This window comes from Brachyistius frenatus, unplaced genomic scaffold (assembly GCF_029030835.1).
Source record: "Brachyistius frenatus isolate BFR_SWC_R1_liver_20210118 unplaced genomic scaffold, ASM2903083v1 Contig_172, whole genome shotgun sequence".
Lineage (NCBI taxonomy): Eukaryota > Metazoa > Chordata > Actinopteri > Embiotocidae > Brachyistius > Brachyistius frenatus.
In genome coordinates, this window is record NW_027210771.1 from 778,984 (window position 1) to 789,882 (window position 10,899).

Genomic DNA, 10,899 nt, shown 5'->3' on the forward strand with positions numbered 1-10,899 from the left:
CATGGCTTGTCTTTGTGTGTGACTGTGTGTGTTTCCAACCTGATGTTTTACAGAATGGTTGTCCTCTCTTTCAGAAGCTGAGGAGCTGTATCAGAAACGTATTTTAACAATAACAGGGATCTGCATTGCGCTCCTAGTCGTTGGAATCATGTGTGTGGTTGCCTACTGCAAAACAAAGTAATTCATGTCACAATTTTATGTTTGATTTTTAACATAAAGGTGCTTACTGATGTTGTTATATAGTGCCCAAAAGTGAACCCAAATCCCCACAACTGTGTGAAACCATTTCTTTGTAAAGCACTTTTAAAAAGCTGGGTCACATTTTGGTCACAGATCCAAATGAAAAGAATAAATTGATGCCAAACAAAAAACAACAGAAAAAGATTTAGTAAATAAATATTCAGATCAGAAAACACCGGCTCAGAGAAGTTTGGGGGTTTTGTGGTGCTATTGGTGACTATAACAACATGGCCACCTGAATTTTGTACTGATGTTAATGAATAAATAATATTAATCACTATTGCTGCAGTCATGACATCGTGTTTGTTTCTTCGCAGTAAGCAGAGGAAGAAACTACGTGAGCGTCTGAGGCAGAGCCTAAGGAAGAAGAGGAACCACAAAGCCAACGGCGGTACCGGCTCCAACCCGGCCGGCTCCAGTGCAGGACGTCGGATTTCTAACTTGCCTCTTCAAGATCTGCAGCTTATCAACGTACGCTGTTACTCTGGTATCAAATAGAAGGCTGAGAAACCCGATGCGCTCACGACAACCATCAACCCGGTTTCTGCTTCTCTTTTTTTAGAATTGTAACGGGATGACTACGCCGCATGCAGCTGAGAAGGACACAGAAACAACCTTCTCCACAAGCAAATATGCCTTATCTGCGCATGAACACACCACACTCACCCACATCTCCAGCCAAAGGTGAGGACGAACGTCACAGTCATACTGGCACTTTGGAAAATTTGACTTGCTTTTAATCAGTGAGTACAGGGTTGGGAACTTTATGTCCAGGTAATGTGGGAGGGGACAAACTAAAGTATGTCCACTTCCTCCTGGAGCAACGTCCTTGTAGCTCGTCCAGCTGCCAGATAACACTGTGAAGCCCAGAGGTGACTTTGGTGGTGAGAATTCATCATCCTGAAATATACACCACTAGGAAGTGAATAACTGCAACCACATGGCTTTACACCGTGATTATCAGTTACATAACTGGTCACCATAATTGATTTATTCCTTTATATTACGACTAATATACTCATACCTCTCTATACTATAACAAAAGGCTCTATAACCTATATTCTATATCTATCTATTCCATATGAATGGCAGAAAGAAGTCATGCATAATATATATGCAACCCTGTATCACAGCAAAACATGAAATAGACACGCTTTGGCTTGTCAAGGCGTGACAGTTACATGTTTTCCTGCAGTGTATGAAAATGAAACCTCCTGCACGCTTAGAGCTGTGTGATTTACAGGAAAATTTTACATTTAGCAAAAACACATGGTTGGGGTTAGGAAACAAAAAACAATGGAACATTGTCACCTCCTGGATTTAAACCTCATCGTCCACCAAGCCGAGGTGGGAGGCGGGACCCTGGTCACCTGATCCCGCGTCACGTGACATTGACGTGGGTGTAAGTTTTACACTTTCAAAAATGTGTAACTTTCACGCTTTCCCTGTATTGGACCGGCGTGCCTATTTCACTCCTTGCCGTGACACAGGATTGATACATGTAAGAGGAATGTGGCCGCACAACTCCACTCGTAAACCAACTCCAGTTCTTCAACCTGATTTGGACCCAAAAAGGTTTGCAAGCAACAGTAGCACATATTATTAATCCATTTGTTCTGTGCAAAATACAGTATACTTGATGTCATGACATGATTTCTGATGTCACAAATGTTTCCTGATCATTTACCTGCACCTTTATCAATCAATCACTCTATCAAACTTTATTTATAGCACTTTTCCTACATTTTGGTGCAGTTCAAAGTACTTCACAGATGATTGACAGACCAATAATAAGACAGACAGTTGTAGACCAGAAAAATAAAATACATTAAATAAATATTTAAAAATAACAAATTAAAAGGAAAAAAAGACAATTTAAACAAAACACTTTTAGACCAATGCACACAAGATGATGAAGATAATAAAATGCAGAAGATAGATGAAAAGCTAAAATGACAATAAGAGTGTTAAAATAGAGTGAGATAAGAACTAGAAACTAAAAACAAGAATTAAAATGAGGATCATGAAATAAATAGATAGATAGATAGATAGATAGATAGATAGATAGATAGATAGATAGATAGATAGATAGATAGATAGATAGATAGATAGATAGATAGATAGATAGATAGATAGATAGATAGATAGATAGATAGATAGATAGATAGATAGATAGATAGATAGATAGTTTGTTAATCCCCAAGGGGAAATTCTTTCACTACAGCAGCATTTCTAGATACAGGAAAGAAATAAAATAACATTAAAAAATATTAAATATAAAAATGCACAGTATATACAATAAAATAGAATAAAATAAAATAGAATAATTAAATTAAAACTAACTAAACAATAGTGCAAAGTTTTTTTTTTTTTTTTTAATATATTTAAACAACCAAGAAAAACAGACAACGGTATTATTGTTGTGTGATGGATTTTGCCAGAGGTGAGTTATTGTACAGACTAATTGCAGTGGGCAGGAATGATCTCCTGTATCTGTCCTTGTGACAGCAGCTGGAGGAATCTTTTGGAGAACGTCCTCCTCTGTCCCTGCAGCAGGTGGTGGAGAGGGTGGTCAGGATTATCCAATATGGATAATAGTTTGTTCAGCGTCCTCCTCTCCACCACCTTTTCCAGGCTGTCCAGTTTGTAGCTGATGATGGAGCCGGCCTTCTTAACCAGTTTGTTAAGTCTGTTGGTGTCTCCGGCTCCAATGCTGCTCCCCCAGCAGACTACTAGAAGTACAGTTCACTGGCCACAACAGACTGGTAGAACATCTCCAACATCTTGCTGCACACATTGAAGGATCGGAGTTTCCTCAAGAAAAAGAGTCGACTCATCACCTTCTTGTAGACAGCGTTGATGTTGGTCTTCCAGTTCAGTCTGTTGTCGATGGACACACGCAGGTACTTGTACTCCTCCACCAGGTCCACCTCCTCTCCCAGAACTCTCAGCGGTTGTGGAGCCGTCGTCTTCCTCCTGAAGTCGACCACCATCTCTCTGGTCTTGGCCACGTTCAGGAGCAGGTGATTTCTACCAGCCCACTCCACAAAGTCCTCCACTACTGCCCTGTACTCGTCCTCCCGTCCATCCCTTATACACCCGTCCACTGCAAAGTCATCAGAGAACTTCTGCAGATGGCAGGACTCTGAGTTGTACTGGAAGTCAGTTGTGTATAAGGTGAACAGGAAGGGAGACAGAACACCGACCAGTACTACCGACCACTGTATCAGACAGCACACTGCCCAGACGGACAAACTGTGGTCTGCCTGTCAGGTAGTCATTGATCCAGGAGACGGTGGACGTGTCCACCCCCACCACCTGCAGCTTCTCACTCAGCAGCAGTGGTTGGATGGTGTTGAATGCACTGGAGAAATCAAAGAAAGTGATTCTCACAGATTCACCGGTTCCATCCAGGTGAGACTGAGCTCGTTGCAGCAGGTAGATGATGGCGTCGTCCACTCCCACATGAGGCTGGTACGCAAATTGCAGAGGGTCCAGAGAAGATTTCACCAGCGGCCTGAGGTGGCCCAAGACCAGCCTCTCCAGAATGCATTAAAAAGATAAAAGATTTAAACAGAAGCTGGGATGAAACATTAGATAGGATAGGTAAGAGCAATAAAAGTGTGTAAAAGTAACCGAGAGGGCGATGAAAGGTATGAAAGAGTGAAGTAAAGAAATAAAGAAAACAAAATAGATAAAGAGAAACTTTAAAAGTAAATATGATAAAATGAAAACATGTCTAAAAGCCATTTGAATTAAAAGCAAGGCTGAAGAGATTTTCAATTCACACAACATTATCACAACATAAGATACGGCACATCGTGACATTCAGTGTCATCTCTGCAGCTTGCAGTGAAAGCACCACATCAGAGGACTGATGCTTCCCTTTGAGAGATCCACTTAGAAAAGAGCACCGCATAAATGTTTGCTGCGGTTTTAAATGAGCGGGTGACAGTAATCACGCTGATGGTGAAAAGCTTTTGGTGGTGAAGTAAGACTGTTGTTTGATGGACGGGCTGAAAATGGAAAGTTGAACATGGTCATCTTTAAAAGGTTTTTCTTTATATTTTCTTTATGTGTTGTCTCACTGATTGTGATGGATTCATCCATGTAAGTTAAAATAGAGTTGAGACTGAACAGCTCTGACAGCCTGACTGGTGCATTATGGGAGAGGTGTTGTATGGGCTGCTGCCTTCTAGGTTTTAACTTTGAGCTGAATCCCTGTCCTCGGGAGGATTGCGGATTTACTTCAGTTTGTAAAAGAAGTTCTTGGGTTTCCTGTGCTGACGAGGAGCTTTGTGAAGCTACAGCAGAGTGTCATCTGCGTAGAGACGGATCTCTGGATGTGTTTGAAGTCCTGTGATGTTGATGTTTTGGGGAAATGGCAGCTGCCGGAGGCTCCTTAAAGGTGATGAGTAGAGTGGGCAGCCTTGCTTCCTCTTTCTGTGCAGTGTGTATTATTATGATGTGTCCTGTGAGGAACGACAGAGGTCAAAGGTCAGGTGTTCAGTAAATAAATTATTTTCCAAAACTAAATTGTGCGGAACTGAGGTATAAAAGTCAAAAGATCAGATTTGATATTTCATTGTGTACCTCTCTTTTGTACACTAACCCTGACAGTTTGTCATCAACACAGGCTCTGGTGCACACACTAGCTCCCCCTACAGTCCACCACTATAATACATAGTAAATGTCCTGTCATGTCTCCTCACTGATGATTCTGCCGGTAAATTCTCCTTGAGCTCTTTCGTGCAGCACCGGACGCTACTTTTTCACAATGTCTGCCTCTCTGTTCTTGACCTCTCAAACCAAAAAGTGAAATCCGTGTCCGTGGCTCCCCGTTGGGCTCTTGAGAGACAATGCAGAAGGCTAATGGACCTTTTTCACTGCAGACATATTGACAGTATGTCACAGGTGTGTTTGTATTAATGATGACTCAGTTCCATTAAGTGTCCCAGTAAGACAGTGAGTCAGCATGCACTAAAGCAGGACCTCCTCTTGCCATTAATAAGCCTGCTGTTTCCCTACTGTGACAAAATGTCTGCCCTGAAACAGGTCTTCAGGCTACAAATCCCCCCCGACATCCTAAAAAGACTCGTGGTTCAATATCAGACTGCAATTAAAGAGGCAAGATACATGTTTTTTTCTTTATGGATTTTAAGAAATGCCCGTAGCTCAAATTATTCTTTATGGTTACTGATTCTGTTTTAATCGGATGTACAGTGGGTACGGAAAGTATTCAGACCCCTTTAAATTTTTCACTCTTTGTTTCATTGCAGCCATTTGCTAAAATCAAAAAAGTTCATTTTATTTCTCATTAATGTACACTCAGCACCCCATCTTGACAGGAAAAAAACAGAAATGTAGAAATTTGTGCAAATTTATTAAAAAAGAAAAACTGAAATATCACATGGTCATAAGTATTCAGACCCTTTGCTGTGACACTCATATTTAACTCATGCTGTCCATTTCTTCTGATCCTCCTTGAGATGGTTCTACTCCTTCATTGGAGTCCAGCTGTGTTTAATTAAACTGATTGGACTTGATTAGGTCTATATAAGACCTTACAGCTCACAGTGCATGTCAGAGCAAATGAGAATCATGAGGTTGAAGGAACTGTCCAAGGAGCTCAGAGACAGAATTGTGGCAAGGCACAGATCTGGCCAAGGTTACAAAATAAGTTCTGCAGCACTCAAGGTTCCTAAGAGCACAGTGGCCTCCATAATCCTTAAATGGAAGAAGTTTGGGACGACCAGAACTCTTCCTAGACCTGGCCGTCCAGCCAAACTGAGCAATCGTGGGAGAAGAGCCTTGGTGAGAGAGGTAAAGAAGAACCCAAAGATCACTGTGGCTGAGCTCCAGAGATGCAGTAGGGAGATGGGAGAAAGTTCCACAAAGTCAACTATCACTGCAGCCCTCCACCAGTCGGGGCTTTATGGCAGAGTGGCCCGACGGAAGCCTCTCCTCAGTGCAAGACATATGAAAGCCCGCATAGAGTTTGACAAAAAACACATGAAGGACTCCCAGACTATGAGAAATAAGATTCTCTGGTCTGATGAGACCAAGATTGAACTTGTTGGCGTTAATTCTAAGCGGTATGTGTGGAGAAAACCAGGCACTGCTCATCACCTGCCCAATACAATCCCAACAGTGAAACATGGTGGTGGCAGCATCATGCTATGGGGGTGTTTTTCAGCTGCAGGGACAGGACGACTGGTTGCAATTGAAGGAAAGATGAATGCGGCCAAGTACAGAGATATCCTGGAAGAAAACCTCTTCCAGAGTGCTCTGGACCTCAGACTGGGCCGAAGGTTCACCTTCCAACAAGACAATGACCCTAAGCACACAGCTAAAATAACAAAGGAGTGGCTTCGGAACAACTCTGTGACCATTCTTGACTGGCCCAGCCAGAGCCCTGACCTAAACCCAATTGAGCATCTCTGGAGAGACCTGCAAATGGCTGTCCACCAACGTTCACCATCCAACCTGACGGAACTGGAGAGGATCTGCAAGGAAGAATGGCAGAGGATCCCCAAATCCAGGTGTGAAAAGCTTGTTGCATCATTCCCAAGAAGACTCATGGCTGTACGAGCTCAAAAGGGTGCTTCTACTCAATACTGAGCAAAGGGCCTGAATACTTATGACCATGTGATATTTCAGGTTTTCTTTTTTAATAAATTTGCACAAATTTCTACATTTCTGGTTTTTTCTGTCAAGATGGGGTGCTGAGTGTACATTAATGAGAAATAAAATGAACTTTTTTGATTTTAGCAAATGGCTGCAATGAAACAAAGAGTGAAAAATTTAAAGGGGTCTGAATACTTTCTGTACCCACTGTATTTCCCATTATCGGTTCCTGGAGTTTATATCAATTATGAACTGCTCCTTGGCCACTGGTGTGCTTCCTTCTCATTTTTATCATTAAGTCTACAAGCCCTGTTTAAAAAATCTCATCTTGACTCGCTCACTCTCAGCTCACTCTCAGCAATTGCCTCTCAAAAGTTTGCCTCTCAGCTGATTGAATATAAATGTACAAATATTTTTGATGATTTCCAGTCTGGTTTCAGAGCTCTACTGAAACAGCCTTACCTGCATATTTCACTGAACACGGTCCGTCATGTTTGCGTGTGCGCTGTGTTTTTGTTTCATTGTCTGTCTGGCGTCATATCTCACCGGGAGCGTGTCAGAAGTGTTTTGTCTGCTGTTTTTTTCTTACTTCCTATTTTGGTCATGTTTCCTTGACTTCTGTGCTTCTGTCGATGTTAACAATGTTAAACAGTTTATTTTTTGTTGCCATTTCCTACTTTGTGCTGCAGCCTACAGACAAAGTTAATACAGCCTGCTGTGTTTTAGTCATTAAAAACATTAATTCTTCTACTTTTTGCGTAACTATTTCACATATCGTGTCTGTAGCGGGAGGACAATGCATTTCTTGTCTAAATTGAAAGACCGCGGGGGTCGACGGTGATGTAGTGATGTGTTTTATGATCGGAAGTTTGCACATTGGTGTTGGCGGAAAACCAATATTGGATGGTGGTGATCTTCAGGCCCTCAGGCAGCACTGCATTAAAAACAGACACTATTCTGGAGTGGAAATCACTGCATGGGCTCAGGAACACTTCTGAAAACCATTGTCTGTGAACACAGTTTATCGCTGCGTCCACAAATGCAGGTTAAAACTACCATGCAAAGGAGACCCTGAACTGTTGAGCAGCTGAAATCCTCTATCAGGCAAGAATGGGACCACATTTCACTTTCAAAACTCAAGAAACTAGTCTCCTCAGTTCGCAAACGAAACCAGATAGAAACATGATCCAGAAACACCGTCGCCTTCTCTGGACCGAGATCATTGAAGATGGACTGAGGTGAAGTGGAAAACTGTCCCGAGGTCTGATGGATCACAATCTGAGATTCTGTTTGGAAATCATGGACGCTGCATCCTCCAGGTTGAAGAGGAGAGGGACCATCCAGCTTGTTATCAGTGCTCAGTTCTAAAGCCAGCATCTGTGATGGTACAGGGATGCATTAGTGCACATGGCATGGGTAGCTTGAACATCTGGAAGGAAGCATTAATGCTGAATGATATATTCAGGTTTTGGAGCAACATATGCTGCCATCCAGACAACGTCTCTTTCAGGGAAGGTCTTGTTTATTTCAGCAGAACAACATCCAACCACATTCTGCACGTATTCCAACAGCATGGCTCCGTAGTAGAAGAGTTCGCTGATAAACTGACCTCCTGCAGTCCAGACCTGTCAATCATTGAAAACATATGGAGCATCATGACATGAAAAATACAACAAAGGAGACGCTGAACTGTTGAGCAGCTGAAATCCTCTATCAGGCAAGAATGGGACCACATTTCACTTTCAAAACTCCAGAATCTGGTCTCCTCAGTTCCAAAATGTTTACAGAGTGTTGTTAAAAGAGGTGATGCAGCACAGTGGTGAACATGAACCTGTCACAACTTTATAGAGACGTGTTGCTGCCATCAAATTCAAAATGAGCAGATATGTTTTATAAAACAATCAATTTTCTCAGTTTCAACATTTGACATGTTGTCTTTGGTCTCTTTATAATCAAATGTTTTCTGTGCCTGCTGTGCACCATGTCCTCCTTAATAAGGCAGTTGTATCATTCTGTCTCTTCCAGTCGATAAAAAATAACTAAAATTGCACCAAACATTTTTCTTGGATCCACATATCTTACATATTGTCAAGCTAAATCCTGATTAGCTAAAGATAAACTTTCACATTTCAAACTAGTTTGATTAGTTTATTATATATTCTATAAATGTTTCATTAATTAGACTTTAAGCACACAAATTTCCCCCCATTATTTACATCATGGTCTAAGGCTTGTCTGAAACCTGCCCCCCTGTAAATGACGCCCTCCCTGTCTCTGCAGCTGGAGTAATGACTGGACCAACAGTGTTCTGTCAGACACTGAGTCTGTCTCGGTGATGTCATTGGCGGAGAATAGCCAACGTGCCACACAGGCCGTCCGGGGTCGTCTGAATGCCACCGGTGGCACCAGTGACTCAAGCGCTCATTCTAAGAAGTGCTGAGACACACTCAGCTCCAACAGGGACTTGCCTTAAAGTACAAGGTAACTCATTCATTTTAAATCTGCGGCACAAACAGAGAACCACCAAGAACATGAAACTGACAAGACTTCACCACCCTGCACGATATATCTAAAATCTGTTACATGTAAGCTACATATTTCATCAAGTATGATGCCACTGTTTTGTGGCTACTCTTCACCAAAATGCTCCACTATTGGCGCTCCTAATTTATGAAGATGGAATAAACGACATAAATGCTTTCAAGCCAACTGAAATGAGAACCTGATCTCATCTCCATGAATTATATTGTCTTTATTCTTTGTTATTCTCCTTATAACTCCAGACAAAGAGATCTCTTAATTAGAACTGACAGCAGCACCCAATTAATCCTTCTCACTGATGTCATTCGCAGACATTCGGTCTTCACAGACCAACCCAGTATCACTGCAAAGCGTGAAATAGACACGCCGTCCCACTACAGCACAATGTGAGATAGACCAGTTTTGGGCTGTCTGGGTGTGAAAGTGACACATTTTGTAAGCGTGAAAAGTACACGCATGTTAATGTCATGTATTGTGGCATCATGTGACCAAGGTCCCGCAACAGAGGTTGTAAGACCAAGCACAAAGGCCTTTTTTTGGCAGTATTAGGAGGCAGGAGGAGTGGCTTGGTGCCATCCGTCACAGTTATTTTTTGTTTCCTAACCCCAACCACGTGTTTTTGCTAAAAGTTTTACTTTCCTGTAAATCACATGACTCTCCACTACAGGAAAATGTGTAACTTTCACGCCTAGACAATGGAAAGCGTGTCTATCTCACGTTTTGCTGTCGTGTTTTAACCAGATGACAGAAGATTTGACTATTTCAGCCTCTTTTTTTGAGGTTTTTGCTGTTAACAGTCACTGCAGCTGAACCACCCTCCACCCGGATCAGTAATCCGTGTTGGTACCGGTGCATGCAGCTTCCTAAACTAGACCAGTGGTCTCAGCCCTGTTTGTGTGTTGGCAGAGACCCCAAAGCCCCATTGTCAGATCATCCGTCCATGAGGACTCTCTGGAGACATGTTAGCCTTTTAAGTAGCCTTTCTGTAAGTCTGCATTTCTACAGACTTTACCTATTTATAGCAAAATTGGTGACGTATTAAACGTGGTCGTCCCGACACCCACAAAATGTGAACAAACCGAGCATAGATGGTGTTAAATGGAAGTGAGAGCACCTGTCTGCTCGCTGCCGTACACAAACACACATGTACGCACACATATATGTCACATATAGTCCTCATGAACTCAAACACTACAGCTGTGACGACATTGGGACGGGGCCACGATCACTGTGGGACTTCCACAGCACAAACTACACAAGTCTGATATGTGAAAGGACCCTTAAGGAAAAACCACGTGAATTTTACATGTGCAAAAACATGTGATAACGTGACCACTAACACGATTTTGAACTTGTGTTACTCCAAATGCGAAAACATTAAAAATATTGAGAGCACGTGTATTTCTCTCATGGGGAGACATGGTTTTGAAACAGTGTCATGGTGTAATGTGTGAAGTAATGTCGATTCATATGTGAGAATCCTTTACATTC

At 42.1% G+C, this 10,899-nt stretch overlaps 1 protein-coding gene across 3 annotated transcripts in view; it reads left to right on the forward strand.

Annotated features, from left to right (window-relative positions):
• nrg1 (neuregulin 1) overlaps nt 1-9,343 on the forward strand; it is a 34,628-nt gene extending 25,285 nt beyond the window's left edge. For 2 of the 3 annotated variants that reach the window (XM_069717350.1, XM_069717351.1), the window contains 4 exons: nt 75-177; nt 558-711; nt 803-924; nt 9,148-9,343. In XM_069717350.1, the coding sequence (XP_069573451.1) occupies nt 75-177; nt 558-711; nt 803-924; nt 9,148-9,307 (539 nt within the window). In that variant the 3' untranslated portion in view covers nt 9,308-9,343. The remainder of the gene's footprint in view (nt 1-74; nt 178-557; nt 712-802; nt 925-9,147) is intronic. The other variant, XM_069717352.1, reaches the window with a different exon arrangement.
• Nucleotides 9,344-10,899: the final 1,556 nt, after the last annotated feature.